This window comes from Tripterygium wilfordii, chromosome 9 (assembly GCF_013401445.1).
Source record: "Tripterygium wilfordii isolate XIE 37 chromosome 9, ASM1340144v1, whole genome shotgun sequence".
Taxonomy (NCBI): Eukaryota; Viridiplantae; Streptophyta; class Magnoliopsida; order Celastrales; family Celastraceae; genus Tripterygium; species Tripterygium wilfordii.
This window is the reverse complement of record NC_052240.1, coordinates 12,709,575-12,733,401: the sequence shown is the minus strand read 5'-3', so window position 1 is coordinate 12,733,401 and position 23,827 is coordinate 12,709,575. Positions and strand designations below refer to the sequence as shown.

General features: G+C 36.3%; 3 protein-coding genes across 5 annotated transcripts; 2 read left to right on the top strand and 1 right to left on the bottom strand.

Moving 5' to 3' along the window:
• The first annotated feature begins 1,019 nt into the window (after positions 1-1,019).
• On the top strand, positions 1,020-9,122 carry LOC120005593 (diacylglycerol O-acyltransferase 1A-like). Of its 2 annotated transcripts, none has more exons than XM_038855323.1 (16): positions 1,020-1,686; positions 2,134-2,214; positions 2,308-2,381; positions 2,491-2,566; positions 2,760-2,827; positions 3,709-3,832; positions 4,246-4,344; positions 4,534-4,635; positions 4,732-4,868; positions 5,091-5,172; positions 5,305-5,325; positions 6,015-6,077; positions 6,220-6,267; positions 7,279-7,341; positions 7,573-7,626; positions 8,831-9,122. In XM_038855323.1, exons 1-16 carry the CDS (start codon positions 1,303-1,305, stop codon positions 8,888-8,890), a joined length of 1,536 nt encoding a protein of 511 aa, XP_038711251.1. In that variant the 5' UTR covers positions 1,020-1,302; the 3' UTR covers positions 8,891-9,122. The 2 variants fall into 2 exon arrangements, with proteins under 2 accessions (XP_038711251.1, XP_038711250.1); XM_038855322.1 differs by having other exon boundaries at positions 8,799-9,122.
• A 518-nt stretch (positions 9,123-9,640) lies between these two features.
• On the bottom strand, positions 9,641-15,248 carry LOC120005594 (casein kinase 1-like protein 1). 2 transcript variants are annotated; one of them, XM_038855324.1, is made up of 14 exons: positions 14,723-15,248; positions 14,582-14,622; positions 13,771-13,840; positions 13,514-13,662; positions 13,331-13,426; positions 13,147-13,217; positions 12,265-12,326; positions 12,070-12,133; positions 11,889-11,973; positions 11,680-11,806; positions 11,467-11,549; positions 11,322-11,385; positions 10,924-11,060; positions 9,641-10,544 (listed from the first exon to the last, which is right to left on the bottom strand). In XM_038855324.1, the coding sequence occupies exons 1-14, from the start codon at positions 14,796-14,798 to the stop codon at positions 10,245-10,247; spliced, it is 1,425 nt and encodes a 474-aa protein (XP_038711252.1). In that variant the 5' UTR covers positions 14,799-15,248; the 3' UTR covers positions 9,641-10,244. The 2 variants fall into 2 exon arrangements, with proteins under 2 accessions (XP_038711252.1, XP_038711253.1); XM_038855325.1 differs by having other exon boundaries at positions 9,679-10,535; positions 14,723-15,245.
• A 5,277-nt stretch (positions 15,249-20,525) lies between these two features.
• Positions 20,526-22,260, top strand: LOC120006336. The gene is made up of 4 exons (XM_038856349.1): positions 20,526-20,672; positions 21,191-21,437; positions 21,524-21,564; positions 21,791-22,260. The coding sequence occupies exons 1-4, from the start codon at positions 20,633-20,635 to the stop codon at positions 22,117-22,119; spliced, it is 657 nt and encodes a 218-aa protein (XP_038712277.1). The 5' UTR covers positions 20,526-20,632; the 3' UTR covers positions 22,120-22,260.
• Positions 22,261-23,827: the final 1,567 nt, after the last annotated feature.

The following is a 23,827-nucleotide window of genomic DNA, read 5'->3' as shown; positions in this document are numbered from 1 at the left end:
TTGTGAACTGAACAAAGGGGGATAATTTGGCCTTCACCGGTTGTTAGGATTCTTGGCTCCTTAAGATAAGAGGCAAATGGCGTCATCATGGTTTTCAATTGTACAAGAAAAAATCTTCAATCAGCAGAGGCAAAGCTGACAGGATTGTATTGGGATTCCTTTACGAAACAATCATCGACATCATCAGACAAAATATTTTTTCATTATACCCACTAACTAAAGGCCATCCCCTCCAACTTTACTACAGAGGCATGTAAGTGAATCTGAACGATTTTTCTAATAATAAAAAGCTTGATGTGGAAGTATATCTACATTTTTTCGTTAGTACTCCAATAGATTGTATTTGTCGTCTTCTTTTCCATCGTTGCTATTCTTAACCAAACATATCGTTTCACGTAAATTAATGCTTGCATGGGAAAGCAGCGAGGGACAAAACCAAAAAAAGTGGTTCTACCAGTATAATAAAGAGAATCACAAGTGATTCAAATGATATTCATGTATGTTATATTTCATAAAGATTTTGAGTCCGAACCCTCCCCTTCCCCTGTATTTAAAAAGAGATTGCTCAATTTTAATTTGTATGAACTTTGGATATTCTTCCCATTAGAATATGTAAAACCCGCAAATGTCAATGCCTCTCTCTATGAAAGATGGTCCAACGCAGCCGCCACGTTATCCTATCCGGTCAACTTTTATGTGTTGCAACTTGTATGATAAAATATCTAATAAAATAATTGACGGGCGGGTCACTAAGCCCACGTCACGTAATTTTGTTTTTATGTGTTTGTTCTTCTCCATTAACTAAAAATCATAATTCTTTCTGTCATTAAAAAAAACACTAAAAAAAATAATTGACGATGGAAATTCATTGCCAGACTTTTTCCTCTTTAGAGAAAAAGAAAACCGTTATAACAAGAGGGCAAAATAGGAACCTACACGAATGCTTCCAAACCCGGCCTGATAATATATTATTATTTGCATTTTGCAGTGCATATCTTTCGTTTTGTGTTCTCTCTCTTTAAAACCACCGCGTAATGCAACCATTTGAACTGCTTCCTCTCATCTTTCAAGACCTCCTCAACGCGTCGCTTTTGCTTCTCCTTTTTTCTACTTCCTTTTTACGAACAAGACCCGTGTGCTTTTCGCATGACCTCACTCTTCGTAAACATTCCTGCAAAACAGTATTATGCCCGCACGTATTTTTTGCAGTTCGATTTGTCATTTCTCTATCTAGAATTCGCTCTTTGAAGGTTTTCTTCTTCTTCTCTCTCGGTAGTTCTGATATTTGTTTTTTGATATTGAATGAAAATATCGGAGTCGCCGGAGAGCGGAGATGACACAGCGACCACAATGAATGCTCAGTTGAACGAATCTTCGGATCTTAATCTATCGCGTAGGAGGAGACCTGGTGGCAGCTCAAATACGACCGTGCCTGATTCTTGTTCCAAGACAAGTTCGTCGGAGGCGGATTATTTGGACGGAGATTCGAGTAGAGGCGAAAGTGCCGCGGTTAAAGGATGCGAGGGCGGCAAGGATGCCGTGGAATTTCAGAATTCGATGAGGAACGTGGAGAGGATTGAGAATCATGAGAACCGACTAGGATCGAGATTCACGTATCGGCCGTCCGCACCGGCTCATCGCACAATTAAGGAGAGTCCGCTTAGCTCGGATGCAATATTCAAACAGGTTTGGCCACTGTGTGCACTTTTTTTTTTCTCGCAAAATTGCAATTTGTTATCGCGAATTACATACGTTCAATTTGATACAAAGCGGATGTCTGTTTGTTCAGTGGAAATTTGGTTTTTATTTTCTACTGTAGAAGCCGTGCGAGTTTTCAGTTTCCTGTTAGGTGGACTCCGCCAAAAAGTATTCAATAATCACTGTACGTTGGAGCTTCACTATAAAAATTGGAAATACTTTTCGCCATTTCTTTGTGACACAGATTTCCGGAGTTTTCCTTTTCTTTGATTTGAAGTAGACACATGAATATTCTAACATTTTATGCCAAAGTGTACGCGCTGGCTGGAGACTGTTGGATAGATTGTATTATATCCTTCCATTTTTTTTAATGTTTTAAGTCCTATTTAAAGCTAATATTTGTTTATTGAATTTTTTTTGCAAAAATGTGTGCAGAGTCATGCAGGCCTCTTCAATCTCTGTATAGTAGTTCTTGTTGCTGTGAACAGCAGGCTGATCATCGAAAATCTAATGAAGGTCTCCCTTGTTTATTGTTACACTTACTGGTCTCATTATTGCTAGTTGCATGATAACTGACCTTTTTTAGTTTTATTTGGGTTAATGTTGCAGTATGGATGGTTAATAAGGACTGGGTTTTGGTTTAGCTCAAGATCATTGAGAGACTGGCCCCTTTTTATGTGTTGGTAATGTCTTCTGACACTTAATATTTCACGTGATATATAATCTTCGCATCTTCATTTGTGTTTGGGATGCTGTTTAAATCTATATATGACATGTTTATTTGCATTGCAGTCTCACACTACCAATATTCCCTCTTGCTGCTTTTCTGTTTGAGAAGTTGGCTCAAAAAAATTTAATGTCTGAACCTGTGAGTATATTGGTATTTTGTATCCAGTTATGGCATGTCATATGCGTTTCTTGCATGTTACTCTGCCACCTTCACTACTGAGTTGTACTTTTTTTCCCCTAGTTGTTATTAGTAAAGCTGCTTACTTGAAGGTAGTGTGATCTGTAGGTCAGTGAACTCCTTCAAAGGCTAATTTGTAACTCTAATTTTACAGGTTGTTGTTTTACTTCACATAGTAAACACTACAGCTGCAGTTTTATACCCTGTTTTGGTGATTCTAAGGTCAGTTGTCCTCTTCCTACCCTTGTCCCCTTATGTTTGGTAAATTTGCTTAGATTTGTCTTCATTCTTGAATTGTGTCTCAAAAGTTTTACTTAGTCCTTGGAACTTGGAGAAGTACCAATATGGGTTGTTGAAGCATTATTTGAGCTTTGATATTCACAAATGCTTGATTTTGATGTTTTGTAGAACAGTTTGTATGTGAACGTCCTATACATAGTATTCAGCACATTTAAAGGTTTAGCTGTAGAGTTGAAGTACTTTCTTAAGCCATTGAATGCCTCAGGGAAGGGCGGGATCTTCAAGCCTTTGTTTGAATGATTGCTCAGACTTACTATGACTTGAATTGTAAGTTATTACTGGGGAGAATAGATGTATATAGAATGTCAGAAAGGAATTAGAGCTGTCAAAATAATGAAAAAAAATGAATTCTTCAAATTTTGTGTTCACATTTTGTGATCTAGAAGTTAGATTATCACTACATTGGTTCATTGGTCTCTTGATCGAATTTTAATTGAACTTCTATTGTGTTTATCCAATACCTTTTAAAATCTGGGTGCTAACGTGTCCAGGTTGGACTACAGGTTTAACTGTACTTGAAAATCCTTGCATGCCATTTGTCTATGTTCTGCAATTGTACTATTGTAGGCTTGAATTTTTTTTATTTTAAAAAAGGACCGAGTCAAATTACAAGATTTTGATGGGAATTACTACTGGCCTTCTTGAGAAGATCATCACTTGATATACTTTCAATTTAATGATTGAGATCACTAGCGTGGTTGATATCATATCACAATTTTATAGAAACCAATTTCATGGTTCATTTTATTTGAATGAATATTAGTTAGAATGCTTGATTTGTTTAGTGAAAACATGTCTTGCAGGTGTGATTATGCCTTCATGTCTGGGGCTACGTTGATGCTCTTTGCTTGTATTGTGTGGTTAAAGTTGGTATCTTATGCTCATACCAACTATGATATGAGAGCCCTTGCCAAGTCTGTTGAAAAGGTAACGGAAAAGTTTCTTATAAGCCGTAGTTATCTTCCATTTATTCATTAGGGAAAAAAATAGAGAATAATACAATAACTGTTTTGCCCGTGAAATAATTTATCCATAGTCCTCATCAACTGTAATTTGTAAGGCACTGAGGTTATCTACAAAACAGTGTCAACTGGGATTTTTGCATTGTGATCATCACTTATTTCGTGAATTCATTTTTACTACTATCTTGTGGTAACAGTTTGATTTAACATCACTTTTTTTTTTCTCTATCAAATTTGGAAACCCTGAATGCTTCTATCCTCTCTTATATCCCTCCCATGTGCTACGCATGGATGCATGTTTTCTCTATTTCGATGAGCTGTGCTGATGGTTGATGAATGATTTTTTTCACTGTTGATGTGGCTTTATGGTGATATTAGGGGGACACACCGTCAAGCTCTCTGAACATGGATTACTCATATGATGTCAATATCAAGAGTTTGACATATTTTATGGTTGCTCCCACGTTATGTTACCAGGTGACAATTATTTCACAACAATTTGATAGTACATGTTTACAGTGTGCTTATGCTACTACTCATTTTGAATATTTTGGCGTGCAAATCATGATGTGTTTTAGTAATTCTTTGTTGTAATGGACTTATGGTCATAGTTTTTGCCTAACATTGTGACCGAGTATCCTTGATGTTGATTCATTGTCATTGTAGATTAGCTATCCTCGTACACCATATGTTCGCAAGGGTTGGGTGGTTCGTCAATTTGTCAAGTTGATAATATTTACTGGATTTATGGGATTTATAATTGAACAAGTAAGTATTGACGCTGTTTCGAAGTGGTCTTTACTACATATGCATTTTTATATCTGTATGGAAATTTGACATGATTTTACTTATGTGTTTTTGCAGTATATCAATCCTATTGTTCAGAATTCACAGCATCCTTTGAAAGGAAACCTTTTATATGCCATTGAGAGAGTTTTGAAGCTTTCAGTGCCGAACCTCTATGTTTGGCTATGCATGTTCTACTGCTTTTTTCATCTCTGGTTTGTCGGCTTTCCTTGATTCATTTAAAAGCAAACTCTTTTGGTTTTTTGAAGATATTTTTTCCTAGTAAAGAGATAAATTCTCTCTCTTTCTCTGTGTGAGCGCATGTCCCAGCACATTGGTATAAATGCATGTTCACACGATCATCTGATTTTAAGTTTTATGGTTATTGGTCATGATGCTTGGCATGTATAATGTAATGTATGGTTTTCTACAAGCAGGTTAAATATACTTGCTGAACTTCTTTGTTTTGGTGATCGTGAGTTCTACAAGGATTGGTGGAATGCCAAAACTGTTGAGGAGGTAGGTTTTTGTTGGTAAAAGGATTTTCTTTGGTTGTATGCTTATTTGCTTAACAATCCTGTACTGACTGTAGTCTATGAACTGTTTCTGTTTGATGTTTATATCTTCTCCTGATTTCGTGGTCGGCATCAGTACTGGAGAATGTGGAATATGGTACGTTTCTTTCTCAAAAACAATAGTTTTTTCTTAGAATGCATAGCTAAACACTAATTTCTTGCTATTTGTTTCCTTAAGCGCAAAAACGAAGGATGGAATTGCTAGCTGAGTGATGGATCTTTATCACTAGTAACAAGAAGACGTAGACTAAAAAAATAAATAAATGAGAAGTTCAAAGTTACTTTGAAGTATGTTTCAATGGATAAAGACAACTTAATAAGCTCCAAATGTCAATCTAAATTTCAACAGTTGCTCTCCTGCATTTCTTATAGAGCATGGTGTATTCTCTTGTTCTTTGAGCTTAATTTTGTTGACTCAATCTTGAAACATGATTGTTGGAGTGTTTTATCTTTGCTCGTCCATTGGTTATTGTATACGAGAACTTTCTTGATGCAAGCTGCGTTAGATGAAAGAATCGTGTGGCCTAGTGGCCCACAGGCAAACATGTGATCCAATTGTAGAGTTGCAGTGATGCAACCAAGAGGTCACAGCCTCACAGGTTCAATTCCTGGGTATAGTTTCTTCTCTTCACATATTATGTGGGGGTAAGGCATATGTACATATTGTTTGTTCCCTACTACGAGAACCTTGTCTAGGGTGTTGTTTACTTTTTTTTATTAGATGAACGAAACAAACAAAAAAGCTTGTTTAAAGTCCATTACTGATGGAATTATAATTTCTTACAGCCTGTTCATAAGTGGATGGTTCGTCATATCTATTTCCCATGCTTAAGGAACGGGATACCCAAGGTAAATTAAATTTTCCTCTGTGCCTAAACATCTTTAATTGCCCTTCTTGCCTCATTTTATATCCCTTGCTGAATCAGTAAACAAACCTTGCTTATTGCCTCTATGTTTCATTCAGTTTGATTTCATTTTTATCATGGTTCAGGGTGTTGCTCTCATCATTGCCTTCTTAGTTTCTGCGGTCTTCCATGAGGTATATATTTTTCATTTATGTGGTGTTATATAGATTCATTGTGTTGACTGGGGATGTTATATATATAACATCTATATTTCTTTATTCCCTCCATGTTTTCCGTTTGTAATGTTTACTATGTTTTCTTTTCTCCCACACAATCTTTGTAAATGGAAATGTTTGATCTTGAAAGAGAATAGGGTTCTTTTCCCCCAAACTCATCAGCTTAAGTTGCTCTTTCTTCTTGTAATTATGTACATAAACTAAATCGCAAGAACTTGGAGCGCAATTTAAGTGAAACTGTGGATATCAGCATTCTCTTATTGCAGAGAATGATACATAATTAAATGTATATTTGTGGCTCACTTTTCCCTTTCGTGGCAGAGATAAATATAATGGGAATTTGGAAGAGGTTCTTAGAATTAAAAGGTTCCTTTTATAATGGAGAAATAAAACTGTTCTTATTTATTGGATGAAACTTTTACCATAGTATCATCATTTCAAGTTTTACTTTTATGACTACAGATGGATATTGAAATGTGGTGCTTTTGCATATAACTTCAACTAACTGTTCTCTCCTCGGCTTTGCTTCAAAAGTCAAAGGGGGCCTTCTTGGAGTTTGTAGCATAGTTTTAAAAACCAGACTGGAAGTTGATCTGGTGGCTTGGTGGTTCAACATAACAATTATTATATTGTGTCAGAATCCAACAGTAATAAGTTTCAAAATTTTTTTTTAACATTATAGTTCAAAAGTGAAAATCCTAAGCTTGAAGAGAAGTGACGATTGGTTTTATGTAATTTTTTCATCGATAAAAAAAGTACGATTTTTTTCCGGTTAAACCTGGTCTCTTGGGTTGTTTTCGTGGCTGAACTGCGGTCATACTGATAATCAAATTGTGGTTTCAGTTATAATTTTACAGACATCAAATCAAGTTTGTATAGTTATGTTTCTCTTCATCTCGTGCATAAGAATCGTGAGGATGTTATTTCATTGCTTTATTTGGCATTTTAAAATTTTTCATTCATCTGCAGCTATTCATTGCTGTTCCCTGTCACATCTTCAAGTTATGGGCTTTCTTTGGAATAATGTTTCAGGTAAGGCTATTTTATTTTGTAAGTTCTATCCTTTGTTAGGATTGCTGTGGCATTATGAATCTGCATGCTATATTGCTATAATTGAGTGAGGAACTCATGTCGGCCATCATCCATCAGGATCCCTCAGTTCATTCCTATTGTTACACCAGTAGATTTCCCCCTCTCGTTTTCATTTCAAATTAATACTGGACATGATGTTTACTTATTTTTTTTAATAAAAAAATTAACCAGGTTCCCTTGGTGTTTATCACAAGTTATCTGCAGAATAAGCTCAGAAGCTCAATGGTATGTCTGCTTCGACTCTTTTACTATTGTAAATGGCTGTCAATTTTAGCAGTTACATTTGTTGTCAAAATTTTGTATCGTTGTCCTAGTTTGATTAGGATTAGAAATCCCAACATACTCTGGGACTCTGGGAGTAATATAAGGCCTTAGAAGTGTTGCTGAATATAGGCTGGATAACAGTTCAGATCTATGGACCAACAATAGGACTTCATAGGAACGAGAATTGAAAGTGGTAAGAGACTTTGATTACTGTTTGATATGCCTGAGCAAGTGATCAAATGGGATATGGAGAAAAAATAGAATCTCTCCAGAATATAATGGAGCAATCATTGATATATAGGTCATAAAAATTTTAGAATTTCTACATGCTTACTGAGCAAGAAGATACAAAAGCTTAAATGATGGGGATTCAATTGGAACTTCTTGGGTCTTAGTTAGAAAAAGAGTAATTCTCTTTTGGAACCTATTATATGAACGATGGGTTATCCTAAGTAATGATATTAGGCAAAAAACATATGTTCATTCATTGCTTCAATATCATATGTCCATTCATTGCTTCCATCGGTATGGTTCCGTCTCCTATTCCCTTAGGGGACCAACAAAGAAAGAACAAGCCAATGGTTGAGTTTCTCACGGAGATGTTAAAATATATGACTGGGACAATTTTCTATCATCAAAAATTGATTTGATAGAGGTTTACTGGTTTATAGCTTTCTACCAAAGGTGCCTCAAAACTTTTTCTAATGAAAAAAATGACTGCTATCTACTCAATTGATAGATATTTCTGACAGGAAAAGTATGAAACCTACACGCACCTAAACGTGTTCAATGCTTTATGAAGCTTTGGTGACTTATGTCTTCATAATAAAGAACTCTTTTTTATGCCCAGTTTATGGCTAGAAGATTTTGTCCCTCATGACAGTTCTTGTGCATCAGCTGTAACGTACCTATAAATGCCCTTATATTTATTACATTTAAAAAAAAAACACCCTTGTAGTTGTCCTCACCCGGTGTCATAGATTCCTTATCCTATTTTTGAGTAGCGATTGCTATGTCACTGTATTGGATAGTTATATGAAGATTAAGTTTTAAATCTTTCTTTATTTACATCCACTTAAGGGTAATAAATATCCTTTAATAACTTTTGATTTATCTTCTGTCATTCCTACCAGGTGGGAAATATGATGTTCTGGTTCTTTTTCAGCATTCTTGGTCAACCTATGTGTGTACTTCTATATTACCATGCCTTGATGAATCGCAATGAGAAGATGGAATAGAGGCAAATTTTGTGTGACCTGCAAGTTATAATACCGGTGAGTATAATGCTGCTATTTTTTGCTTCTGGGTAGCCTTATTTGATATGCAGCAAGATGCTGCGTTCGATTACATTTCATTACCATGTATAGTGCCGCCTCCTGCTGGGATACCCAGTTGTTCCTTCGGGAGCAAGATTTTTGACAATTTATTCGTATATAAGCAATTTTGGTGATCTGCTATTTTACTGGCTGTGATGAGTGCCATCACCATACTACAGATTCAGTTACGTGTAAACCATAGGAATCTCGCTTCAAAATATATTAAGTTAGCATGCAATTCAGGACATTAAAATAATTATTTGTTTACAGAAAGTTGTTAAGCTGGCGCAATCTTTCTGGAGTATGAGGTGAATGTATGATATACGGTGATTACCCATATGCATGTAAAAATAAATAGTATTTGACCATTTGCAATATTGCTTCACTTGTGGTTGTGGAACCAAACATAGAAGAAATTACTTAATTGCAGTGGGCTCAAAAAGTATAAAGTTAGAAAATTATTCAATATCACATTGCAATTTTCCTGTACCAAAATATTTTCTGAAATGACACAGAAGTGGCTATGTCGGCTCTTAAATTAGAAATCCTATTCTAACACTCCTGACTATTTTCTGAGCATGAATTCAGTATAATGAGAACAGGCAGCTCAAAGGATACCATCCTCATTACACGACTGGAAGCCATCTAGCAGATCAAGGAACCGAGAAAAGTTATTTCACTAAAACGGAATCATTTGTTCTTACCACATTAGTATCAACGTATTATTAAACCTAAAGAGGTTTACATTAGCACTTCAATGCTGCAACCAGACTTTCGAATGCAGCAACTGCCTCCGTACAATCTAACGCTGTACTTCTGCTAAAATTAAAGCAAATCAAATAACAGAGTAAAAGTACCCCGCCAATTTACAGAGCCATAAAATTTTTAAAGTTTTGTGGCAGCATGAACAATCAGAGCTTAAATTGGACAAACTACTCCAGAAATAAGGTAAACCTCACGAGGAAAGAAAGTGCACAACAAAGGAAAAAAAAAGATGAAGCCGTATCTATGTAAGCACACTTGAACCTCAACAGAAAAAGGAACCACGTGCTCACTTGGCGCAGCCAAATTTGGAATTTCGGACTCGTTTCCACATTGATCATTTAATGCTTTTGAGTGCCATTATCCAAAACCAGTATTTCCTGGGGGCAATGAATCACAATTCTCTTGAAACTCAATTCCAACATAAAATCCATTGCACTGCACGCCTAAAAGAAAATCAGCCAAATTCATCATTTACAGCACTGCGCACCAACAGGGCATCTAATAATGAGCCCTATCATCACCGTCAAAATGCAGACTCTCAATACCCTTAAGGGTAGTTTCATAGTTCTTTGTGTGAGAGGTAGTTTTTCCTGACGATGGATGCCTGGGATCAGAGGATCCCACAGGAGACTGCCCACTTGACACCCTGTGTAACGCTGCGGGGCTTGCTTCCATCGTGGAAGAGCGTTGAGGATCTGACTCACTTCCAACAAATGCATCTCGGCTGCTAGAAACAGCAGGTCGCCTTAAGGATCCGCTTGACCGCCCCACAATGTTGGAGCTTGGAAACTGCACGGTCTTAGAGATTAAGTTTAACATAATGAACATAAAAGTAAAAGTAAAGTGCAAAATATCCATATTAAAGGAAGTATGAAAATGTTCACTATTATCAACCAATGTAGCATGTATATTAATCTAGACGAACCAGATAATCAATCGGAAAAGTGATTATAACAGAGTCGTACATAATTTAAACAAACCATCATTCAATAAGTAATGCGCATCAGTCGGACTAATAGAAAAAGGCACCATGCATAAATCGGAGTAAGAAAAGTTCATGCATCACCCATAAATAAAATTGTGACCGTCAAGCGATCAAATAAAAGAAAAACATAGTTAAGAAAGAAATCCACCTAAAAGAAAAAAGAAAGTTAAGAAATAAATCCAATCAACTTACTGTAGCATCTTTAGCAATTGAAGAATCATGAGCTACCGGATTCTTCTGTTTCAAAAAATTTCCAGAATTTGAAGGTCCTGATACTCTTCGCCGTGAGTAATCCATTGAAGACAGACCAGCAGGTCGGCTTTCTTCCCCTGCCAAAAAGAAAGTAAATAGCACATAAATCCCAAGCGTATGTTGAAGAAAATACCATGTTTCCTCAATGATGGATAACAAGAAAATCCCAGTGTATATTAATATCAAAATAATAACAAAGGAAACGAAAAAAAGAGTAGTCAAATCAGTTCACATGAGAGAAAGCATAAGAAACACTTCCAGCGGTATCATCAACTTGAGATATATTCACCTACAAATCAAACAGGTATATCAAGCTACCAGGAACACAAAGAAATTACCTGTCTGTCTGTCAGCAATTGCAATGGCCAGAGGAATTCCAGAACTAGTTCCAGCTCCGGCACCCTAAAACAGGCAAGCATAATAGAAATCAGCATCATTACATGGATGACAGATATAAAGAACTCATTATAAGAAAACACATACAACAGCACGGGCCGGAGGAACAGCCAGCTGCGACTGCTGGTACTTCAATATGGTCCAATCAAAGACATAATCAAACTGGAAGCCTGTGTAACAAAAACATTAAAGTACAAACTGTCAATGTCATTTCCATAGAGCCAGAAATCAAAATCTCACTCACAAATAGTTTTTGACAAAAAGCAATATTAAGAATTAAAATAATACAATTATTCCAACCTTCCCGAATAAAAAGGTCTCGAAATATTCTTTTCAGGTAAGCATAGTCTGGCTTATCGTCAAATCTAAGTGAACGACAGTAATGGAAGTATGAAGCAAATTCTGAAGGATAACCCCGACATAAGACCTGGAAAGGGATTGTATCTCATGTCAGAGTTTCATCAATATCAGGATCTAGTATGCATGCTATGCATTAATTCAACATTGACCTCAATTGATGTTGAAACTTTCTTTTCACTAATTTTCTCATACTTCTGCTTCTTTGTTCCTGCTTTCAGTCCCTGCCATGGAAGACTGGGACAAAGAAGGGAAAGGAGGGAAAGTCAGCATCAAACAAAGTAATGGAAGAAAGTACATAGGATGATAAGATAAGGCAGACAGAAACATCACCTTCCTTTCAAGAAGTACATGAGCACATAACCAAGAGACTCTAGGTCATCCCTCCGGCTTTGCTCTAGTCAGCTCAAAAGCAATAGGAAACATCAATAGAAGAACCAAAGAGAACGACACTTAACTAGAAGTTCGCAGGTTGAAAATAATGTCAATTTCAAAAAGATCAAAAAAGAAAAGAAAATAAAGGCTAACCAATTCCAAGGTGAGTGTTCATGCTTGCATATCTTGCTGTTCCTGTCAAATTCTTATTCTCCCTGTGAAAAATACAGCATATTAGCCAGATATGAACAGACAAAAGGCCTTGAATGGAAACTAGAGCATGAGGCCATCTCATGCAGTTACCAAATGCAATCAAATGAAATTGAAATATAGGTAAAAATAAAGTAAAATGATCAAGAAGCAAAGAGATTAATCGCACTATGGTAGAATCAGACGTAATGGCATCCTGTCCACTACCACAGCACCACTGACACAATTCTCACGACTTTACAGTACTCGACACAGAAAGGGAACAAATTATATTTAAACAATGTAGCCATAAGTACAAATCATTTTTCTTCCAGCAATATATCAAACCTTGTTTTCTTCTGGCAGTGTATGCTCCAACCTTTGTTCTTTTTCTTCGAAAAAGAAACTTATAAACAGATAAAATGGAATTGAAAACACTCAAGACTAAAAAAATAAACAAAAGGTACTAAATGTCTAGCTAAACAACAGGACGAGGAAATAACTGCCAAAACTCACAGGAGAATTAAATAAGTTGCAACGCCATCTATATTACATTCGGGAATTCTACCAGTTATGTGTGTTATGAAAACCATACATTGCAATTGCTGAATTGCATAATCATGTATAAAGACCTAAAGCCCATATTACATGTACAGGGGCAAACATGAACAAAAAAGTAGTTGGTTACCAATTCCCTTTTAACGTATATTATCCCCGGCCCACCAACCTCGTATCCCCAAACTCTCCTTTTCCCACCAAACAAAGAAAATAGTTCAAGAAAATTCCATTGACAAAAAATTCACGGGTCACTTTAGTGACAACCACTAACAAATACAGTCTCCTTACCTGTAAGGAATATGTTGATGGGTTGAACTATCCCGATATTTCTTAGCCAGACCAAAATCAATGATGTAGACCTGTATGCAAATTGACAATTGTCAAACATTATAATGTTGGAAGTTGGAACAGCCGGGGAAAAAACAAAAGAAGAGAAACATTTAAAAGGATATATAAAGTTTCATCTGAATACCTGATTTGCACGCCTTCCCAAACCCATAAGAAAATTGTCAGGCTTAATATCCCGATGTAGAAATGATTTTGAATGGACGAACTCCACGCGATTGATCTTAAAATTCATTAAAACAGAACCAATTGAAGAATACAAGGAACCATACATACTAACAAGGTAAAATGCACAATCAATGAGATCTACCATCTGATCCGCAAGCATAAGAACTGACTTCAAAGAGAGTTTCCTACTGCAGAAGTTAAACAGATCTTCAAGACTAGGTCCAAGCAAATCCATTACTAGAACATTGTAATCTCCCTCAACTCCAAACCATCTAACATTTGGAATTCCAGCTGCCAAAATAAAAGATCATCAGGAGAGAAGATAAAAATAGGGAAAAAAAATCAACCTGGTCGTAAAGCCCATTTGTGAAAAAGAAAAAAGAAAAAAAGCTTTATTACTTCCTCCCTGCAGGATTCTGTATAATTTTGATTCATATAGCAGTTGAGGATGCTTCGTCTTAACATTTTCCTGAAATTGAAAGGCCATATCAGCATCTTATACACTAAAACATGGGGAAATAATCAATTATGGACTTTGCATAAAAACAGGAAAAAAGAAGGTTAAAGAAATCCGTATCACTAACATGCGAAGGAACTGCAATTATTTACAATGAACATGGAAACCGTAAACCAACTGCAACAAATCAATTCCTTACAACTTAAAGACCTCCATTTAGACAAATTGAGCAAAATATACAATCAAGTAAAATAAATAAGCTTAGAACACAAATTATTGGTTGCAGGAACTTATTACAAGAATTGTATGAAGAAATTGAAATAACAAAAAGGTTTCAAAGATCTGAAAGTAAAAAAAAAAATTCGTTTCACCTGAAAAACCCAAGCATTTGAAAGACATGGTTAGAAAATTCAGAAAGCAAATAAAAATTAAAACCACCTTTACAATTTGACAACACACGGCTTTTCTGCAGATATTCAAAATTTGGAAACAGGAAATTATATCATCATACTAGGCAAAGTCAAGTTCAATATACCAATTGAATCACCAAGTTATTTGACCTGCATTTGCACTTCAATGAAATAGCTCAATTTACAATGTCCAAAAGGAAAACTAACAATAAAATTGTGCAAATCGTCAAGTATTTCGGGCTAAAATGAGTGAAAAGTGTCCCAATTTTCTTGCAGTCAATAATTCTAAAAAAAAAATAAACATCCTCAATTTGTAGGAGTAACTGAAGCGAAAAATACTTACAAGCTTAATGGCAACTTCTTCATTAGTCTGAATATTAGTGCCTGCAAAACAACTCAATATCAATTACTTTCAAGAACACCAAACAAATCGCAAAATAGCAAAAGAAAGAAAAAAGAAAACCGACGAATAAAAACAACGTACCAAGATAGATCTCTCCAAACGAGCCGCTACCGATCTTTCGACCTAGCCGGAACTTATTCCCCACACGAGGTTCCATCGACGCAATAACACTCGCAATTGAAAACCTAGCTACCAAACCCTAATTCACCGAACAAAGAATCCGACAAACAAGACGGAGAGGCCAAAGAACCGTTGATGCAAACAAAAACAAAAAAAAACCACTCTACCACCGAATCAACCGCAACCGCAATCGCAACCACCGACGAAGCCGAAGGAAACAATCAAGAAATCGTAGCAAAAACGAAACAAGACGTAATCAGAGATCTAGGTTTTCGTCGTAATTTTTCTACCTTTCCAGAGACAAAAAGAAACTCCTAATCCACGATGCCTGGTTAATAATTACAAAGAATTAAATCGGATCAAAACGAAAAAGGAAAGGTATTGGTGTCTAGTATTGGGAGTCGCGGCTCTCTCCATCTCTAAAAACTTTCCTCTATTCTCTCTCTCTTTGTTCTTTCTTTTTTTTAATTTTCTAGCTTGTTTTGATTTGATCCAACCGAAGGCTATGACTGGGTGGTTCGATCGAACAACGGACAATGCGCGTGGCGTGGGTCCCTTTTTTTTGTTTTTTTTTTTTACTCTTCTTTTTCTCGTTCTAAAAAGAAAAATATACTTGTTCCGCGTGCTTGCTACGCGTGACGAAAATTTTACTGTCAAGGTCGAGAGGTCCCGTCTTGGTGGGGCTCTCTGTCACGTGACCGTTATCCGCCTAAAACCGGGGCGTAATTATCCCGTGATCAAATTGCGTGCCCGGTATTTTTAGCTGAGTATTTGCCATATGGTTATTTTTTTTGTTACTCATTATTTTTTTTAAATACAGCAAGAGAAATACATTTGCAGTTTCAATTAAACTTTTGACACATCTATCCAACCAAATCGATTCGTTGATAATTATATTCATTATTGTTGATGGGTTCCTAATTTATACTCATCATTGCTGATGAGTTCTTGTATTGTAATGATAATTATATTCGTATAACATGACAATATTTGTTTTTGTTTTATTTTTAGTAATCATGTTAACAATACTTGACATATGTATTATAAAATTTGTAATCACAATGCTTGTCAAAGTCTGATATTCTAATTACACGTGATAGGATTACTGTTACAATTGCACTACAATCAAAACGAAATGGGGTCTTAATGTAGGTAACTGTGAAGTCAAGGAAAATAATGTGTATATGGTACCTAAAAAATTGTTAGATTCCATACTGGTTCTGTTTTTCAACTTTGAGCAGTTTGGATGTTATATTAGTTGGTAGACCTGCTTTTGGTTTCTAAGTATCTAAGTAAATTTATTTATTAACAAACACTCCAAACTTTTTTTAGTACAAATAATATACTCCTATAGTTTACTAAAATGGATTAATACATACACCTAGCCCTAATTAAAATTAAGCAAATCCCCACAAAAATTCCTCCTCTCCCCCCATCACAGAACATTCTGAAGATAATAAATAGTAACAAAAATTACTCCTCTGCTGCAAGTGTGGGGGGACTAATCAATCCCTGACTCTTCTTGATCAATTATACATTCATGGGTTGAAGAAAGAAGGAACCACACTTGCATTTCCCGCCCTCTGGTTCATAATTTGAGTATTGGAGTCCAAGATGGTAACCAGGTGCAGGTGCTTGGATGGCAACACATAGTATGCACCCACCGCACTTGTGTAACGTGTTCACAGTTTGGTGGTCTAGACCCAAGTCTGCTTCTCTCTTGATCGCCATCATATGGTCTTTGGACACTTTCAACTCCCTTTGAAGGAAAAAAAAAGAGAGTACAAACAAAAAACTAATTAAGAAGATTAAGAAATTACAAAGATTTGGACATAAAAGAGAGGTTATTTTTCTTCTATGCCTGCTTGGAGTAAAAAACATGTTGTGGGATGTTTCCTGTTCAATAACGTTAACTAAACCTTGTTGAGGAGCAAAAGAACTGCTTGTTACAGTCATCATCATCTGAAGAGTAGGTATCAATATATAGCAGCCAATAGTCTTCATTTTGACTTTTGGAGAGAGTTGAATGAGAGAAGAGAAGCTTCAGCAGTACTCACAGTGGGTTAAAAGAGGCCAAACTTGACATTGCCTAGGCAGCAATACAATGCTTGTTCTTCCCTGACAGTCAGTGTCTTTGTTAAGACTGAAGGGACATTGCTTCACATACAACTTAACAAGTGATTCCTTCTTGTCAAATGCAGATCCCCTTCTGTGTTAGTAAGTATGAAAACAAGCACAGTTGAGTCAATTTTCTACAGATTGGTTTGATGGGGTACAGTGTACAGACACTGCAGCTGGCCTGGCCTGGCCCAATTCATGAATTCAATTCAAATCAAGGGAGAGAAGTTGATTAATTAATACTGTTTGTGTTGGTTTCATAGTTTTTTGGACTGAAATATGAAAGTGATAGCACACAAGTCTTGGTGTTAATGGTATCCAGTGAACCAAGTCAGTAGTGTGAGTCGTCACTGACACATCATTGTCTCATCAGTCATTACCATTTGTAAATTGTAATGTATGTTATGTATGTTATCATCTCTCAGTTAATGAATATTGAATGGATTACAATGAAAACAGTCTTAATTAAAGATTAAACCACAAAATATTCAGGTAGGGAAAAAACTTCAATTAATTTCTGTGCTCTCTGCAACTTTGACTGGAGAAGTTGATCAGGAGGACCCAAATCACCTTAAACCCAAATAAATAATACTGTGTTTTTTTTTTTTTTTTGCGAGAATGTTTAGACCCAGAAGTTTGTCTATTATGAACCAGACTAGGCCATGGTATTGAACAAAGAGCCCCTAATTAGGACCTATATACAGGTAGAGGAGAAGAAATTATGAGGTAGTCATTGCTTAAACACTGCTTTGGTGATCAGACAAGAGAGTAGTATAAAGAACGATATGATCATATGACGTGGTGTTGAGTGAGGTCATTCTTAAGAAGTTAAGTTGCGCCTTTCTGTCTGTATTCTAGTTTCTGTAGTTATTGATTAGTCTCTATAGATTCTGCAAGTTGTGTAGTCGGACCAGCTAGAGACGGAGAGAGCTCAATATCTGTATGGCTAGGACTCCAGGGGGGGCCATTTCGAGGGAAGCCTTTTAAGAGGCTTATGTTAGAACGAAACACATTAAAGTAATATTGTCCGTTATGGATGAAAGGCTCACACAGATTTGTTATCCTAGATATGAAATATTGGCCCAGAAAACAGTCATGGGTAGGAGGAATTGGACTACAAGTCGCGACAGTCCCATGCACATTATTATGGCTTCCATCATGTGAGGCCGAACAAGTGGAGGCAGGTAGAGGTCATATCTAAATAGACTTAGTCTTTGTTTTGATATCATGTTAGAAAACCCAACCTAAACACATTAAAATGATATGTTGTCTGCTCTAGGTCAAATGTCTGCACTTATTTGTTCTCCTCAATTGTCTCCCAAGTACTTAGACTCAAAAAACGCGTTACTTATGTGAGACGATATGAACCTTTGCTTATATACCTTTTAGTTAGATTATGTCAATCTAATGTGGGACTAAAAGTGTTGGCAATCTTTCGTGCTTGTGAGTTCGATCACGCGAGACCCAATAGGTGAGTATGATAGAGATCATGTCCAAATAAACCCAAATTTTTCTCCGATATCATGTTAGAAAATTCAATTCAAACACATCATAGCGATACATTCCACTGTGAGTCAAATGCCCATATCAATTTGTCCCTGAACCATATCCGAAGTACTTACCGCCCATAAAATGTGTCACATCACACATAGTAGAGAAGGTGAACATTTGTTTATATACCCATCAATCACTTGGGTTTTGTCAATCCTATCCCATCGGTAATTACAAAGGCTTCACAGTTTAAACAGAGAATGAGGACAATGATTGTGTTTTACTGTCCCTTCCACACCCAAAACGTGATTTGATTGATATTAATTATTTAAGTCTAGTAAAACGATGTTGGCTTTTTTTTTTGAATGGCAACAATGTTGGGGTTTGGATTCTCTACTCTTGATTGGGTGATTTGGATCATTCACTGTCATGCCTTGTATCATTTCAGCAACATTAAATTAATAATTTCAGAATGAGGTCATTCTACTCAACACTGTCATCGACTGGGTAGACGGCCAGCCGGGCTTCCTGCCGTTTTCAGCATCACCATCCTGGGCCTGTTTGGGAATGTTGTGTGGTGCTGTGAGTTATAAAACTGTAGTACTGTGAGGTGAGTTGATACGGAAAAGCTGTTTGGCGCATTAGTTTTAAAACAGTGGTGCGGTGCTGTGAGATGCGTTTGGCGTATCTAAATTACAGTTACATTAAATGACTAATAATATTAATATAAAATCACTCAACGTTTACATTATACATTAATATAAAATAAAATAATTGATTTAATTTGATTACAGTGGTACAATTCAACATATATTATAATAATTATAATATAATATATTACATTATAATATTATATTATTTATTTTTTTGAAAGATATATTAAATTATTTTAAATATTATTTAATAATTAATTTATTTTTATTATGAATAAATATTTTATAAAAATAAATTATTGTTGTGGTTAATTTATTAATATATTGTATATCAAATTATCAAATACCCTTTTTTTTTTTTGAAAGGAACCCACATATTGCAGTTTATTGTATTGAATACGAATTAAATTTAATTTAGTATGAGTGTATTGAATATAAAACAAAATCAAAACCCAAGGATTGGTGCATGCATCGGTGCAATCTCGACTCAGATCTACTAGTTGGTGCATAGATCTTCATGATTGGCAGCTATGGATTCATCGGAAAAATTGGAGATAGAATCCACAATAAACCCATAAACAACGGCAAGATTAGAGGAGGACAGAATAAATCAGTGATCAGCGACTGTGTCTCCGTCCGAATTTGATCGTGTGATTTGCTTTTTGCACCATCTGGTTTAAAAATGATGAGGCGGAAAATGGCGAGGAGAGCTCAGGCAAGACGTGAGAGAGAGAGGATGATGGCAAAAAGGTAAATACTTCTTTTGTTTTGACGCCGAAGTCCGTGTTTTATTAAGTGAAACTCCGTTCATTCGAGATGGAACCCATATCCAAACAGGTGAAATTCCAAAAACCATGGTTACAACGCGAATTTGTGCGTTTTGACGGCGTGAAACGGGTAGCCAAACGGCTACCCTATGTGTTGAATCATATGGAACCTGTATTGTTTTTTAAATTTGAAAAATAGAGTGGATGGTGTGATGGAACACTACCTGCAATGGAGACGGCAGCCTATAGTTACCCAGACTCATAGACGATAGTGTGAAAAACGTAACACACCAAAAAGGAATGTATGAAGGTGGAGAATATCAGAATATGGTATGGTTTACAGGCTTAGGCTTCTTAAAATCTTTCTGAATTTCTTCCAAATTGACAAAAAATAATAATTGAGGCCCAAGATCCAGTATCAAAAGCTCAAAACAATTGTCTTCAATTCATAATTGATTGGGTAACTTTAGTAGTTTAGTCACACCCCTACATTTACTAAAGACACTCCAACTTAAGTTGACAATCCCTTGTAAAAATTAGTTGATGGGGTGTCTTTAGTAGATGTAGGGGTGTGACTAAAGTTACCCTAACTGATTACCTTGAGCCCAAGTAATGAAGCCCATTTTAGGCATCTTACGGCCCAATCATTACAAAGCCCGTTAACAAGGTTGCATGTCCAAACTCCGAAGTTGAAGTTGTCCACGTGTGTATGTATGGTCGCACTGGATCGGGGACCCCAACAATGGGAGGCCCACCTAAACCCTCGACATCTGATTGTCTGCGTACAATAATAACTAGTCGGATCACATCAAAATATCTCGCAATCCAGTTCAGACTCATCAATGTCTGCATCAAAATCAGACCCTACAATCTCCATGTCAGGTACGCCATTCTCGTTTCTTCAACCATTTATCTTCCTCTTGGACTCAAACCTATTTGTTGTTTTGATTAGTTTTACTATATCAATAGATCAATCATACGGATCAACGCATTCCAGTGCGATTCCTGGGTTTTATTAGAGGTTGGAATGCATTTGTTTGATTTTAATTTTCTCTTTAATCGGATCAATGCATTCTTCCGCGAATTCGGTGTCTTTTTGATTCCTTTGATGGGTATGGCTAGAAATTGAATTAATGGCAGATTGTGCAAGTTTTTTTGTGCCAAAAGATTACATTATGAATTACGTTTGATTTACTGAAGAGTTGTGGTACCTACCCAACCCGGTAGAGTAAATCCCTGGACCCGTATATCACACCCTCGGATGTTTCGAACCTAAGAGTCATGGGTTTCATAGAATGCCAGGAACCAACTCGGCCACGCCTTGGGGTTCTCTTTGTTTGCGTTTTGTTTGTGGATATGTTTTATTGAAGCTTTTATAGTCAAATTGAATATTTTATCAGATGGAGAAGCAAAAGCACCCAATGTATTTGAAAGACTGAAGGAAGAGATTGAAGCAATAGTACACACTGAAAGAAGACATCATCACTATCGCAAGGAAACTTATGGAAAGAATGAAGAGATCATAGATGAAAACACTCCATTAGATGATGTGAAAGCCCCTAATGTGTTCGAGCGAGCGAAGGAGGAGATTGAGGCTCTTGTTCAGACAATCCATCCCAAGAAAGAGTCTCAAACTTATAAAACAAGGTTTTGCTATAACAGTTGTAGCATTAGATGACACTTTTTCTGGTCCTTCAATAGGATTCTTATGCAATGTGATTTTTCTGTTGTAGGGATCAATCCACCAAGGGAGCTTCAGGATCAGAGAAAACAGGTGCTTTTCATTGTCACTTTCTGTATATTGTTGTTTTATGCTCTTGGAGGCTTTAGGCTTGAAGATAATCAGTTTAAGTTTTCTTCACAAGCTCAAGTATACACAATTGTTGTGTTATAGCACTAGACTCTATTGCCGTTGCATTTCCTCTTCCGCATTTTGTTTTCAGGGCCTAAAATGGCTTAAATCCTAAACTTAGTATTTCTTGTGTATATAAAATTGACAGAGAATGGCGCAAAGGCGCCCAATCTCACTCAAAGTGCTAAGAAGGAGACCGAAAGAATCAAGCGTGGCGACAATTCTCCACACCGTCATCATCATGAAACTCATGGAAGAAGCGATGACATTGATGAAAGCACTCCTATTAGTGAAGTAAAAGGTCCTAATATTTTTGAACGGGGAAAAGAAGAAGTCGAGGCACTTATTTATGCGATCCATCCGAAAAAGGAGTCCAGTAATTTTGTTTCCTCACCTAAGAAGGATGGTGGATTTAGGCAGTCTATTGCAAGAGGGTTGGAAAAAGTTTGCTCTCCATTTAGTCACAAGAAAGATTGATGTGTAAAGTACTACAGGAATGTATACAACAGCAAGAGCAATTCAGAATTAAACTCTGACGGAAAGTGAGACATGCATGATAATTGATCTTCAACTGAACTCTTGATTAACATTGTTGAAAGATGCAATGATTCTGTTTTACTGTTCTTTTCAGTCAGGGAGCTATATTTGCCATGCAAAATATGGAGAGCACCTGCAAATTTGAACCAACCTTCAGTAATCAGTGGTGCTTATAGGCAATCAACATTTGTTTTGGTTAGAAAATGACCAATCTTTGATGTGCAATAATGTTCTCAAAGTCGATGGGGGTGGTGAGACCCAACGGTAAGCTCATTGACAGGGGGTTGTGAGGCCTGATGCATTCTCATCCTCTCCTATCATGTAATTGCAACTCTTGTCTCCTTTGAGACATGCCATGTTGTTATTGTTTTGGTATTAGGGAAAAATATAGTATAGTTCTTTCATCTTGTGTCGTACATACAAGAGAATCACAGTGACAACAACTTATACTCTAAATCGTAAACCCTAAACATTGAAATGATAGGATACTAGGATTGCACTCTTTTTCTTCTTGTGGATAAGGCCTAAACAGGTAGGGGAAAGAGCGACTCGAACTCATGACGTATAGATCATAGCTATGAGGTTTTGGCGTTTTGCTACTGGATCTAGCATTTTTCCTCTACTGGGCTTGTACAATTAAACAATGGACAATTTATGAGTTGGCAATCAATGTTTGGGGTAAAACGAAGATGTTTGGCTGTTTAGCAGGATTCAGTGCACTGATCTCCCTAGTGATGGGAATATTATGAGCCTAGCTTATTGGAAAAAAATGTACTTGTCATCACAGTGCTGCTTGTCCTGGTCCCACTAAGATCTGTTATTGTTGGATTGTTAATTCTTTGTTAAATGAATGCAAACATACTCTAGAGTTGAGAATGAGATGGATCCACAGTCATTAAAATAACCTTTGGAGTAGTTTTTGTCTCTTTGGGCAACAAGGTATGATTTGAAACCACTTTAGAGCATAATCAAATATTTTTTTACTAAGCCTACTGACCCTCCAACTACATAACGAGATAGTTGGCGTGGCATTAACATAAGGCAAAGTCTAAATGCACTTCTTCTTTTACTCTATATTACTATATAGTATATAAAAATAGAAAAAAAGTGGGATCAATGGTGAGATCAGAGGGTGTATAGAAAAAAAAAAGGGGGTGTATCTAGATCAACCCTTAACATAATCAAGATTTGTTTTGTTGGGGTCTGTTTGAACTTTCTGTTGAAGATCCAAGTGTATTGGGCTTCACACAATTATATTCATTGAATATACTATATAGTATTAGAGATAATGACACATAAGATTATCCATTGAATATACTATATAGTATTAGAGATGATGACACAAAAGATTATCCATTTTTTGTTAGATGTTAGGAAGCATAGTAATCATGTCCTGTTATAAGGGCTTCCTTCTAGATTCTAAGATTTGCATGCTGTTAATCCAGTAGCTGCAGCCCTTAAGGAGGGAGTCACTATGTACAACGTAACAGTTGGACATTTGCCATTAAAATTGCAAGTAAACTGCAGTGACTTTTATGGGTTAGATGTTTGATTGATAAAAGATAGACTGGTTCAAACGATAAGTTGAAATTTTTTGACCAATCATTACTGATCAGTTTTTAAGTACAAAGCAACTGATATGAGACCT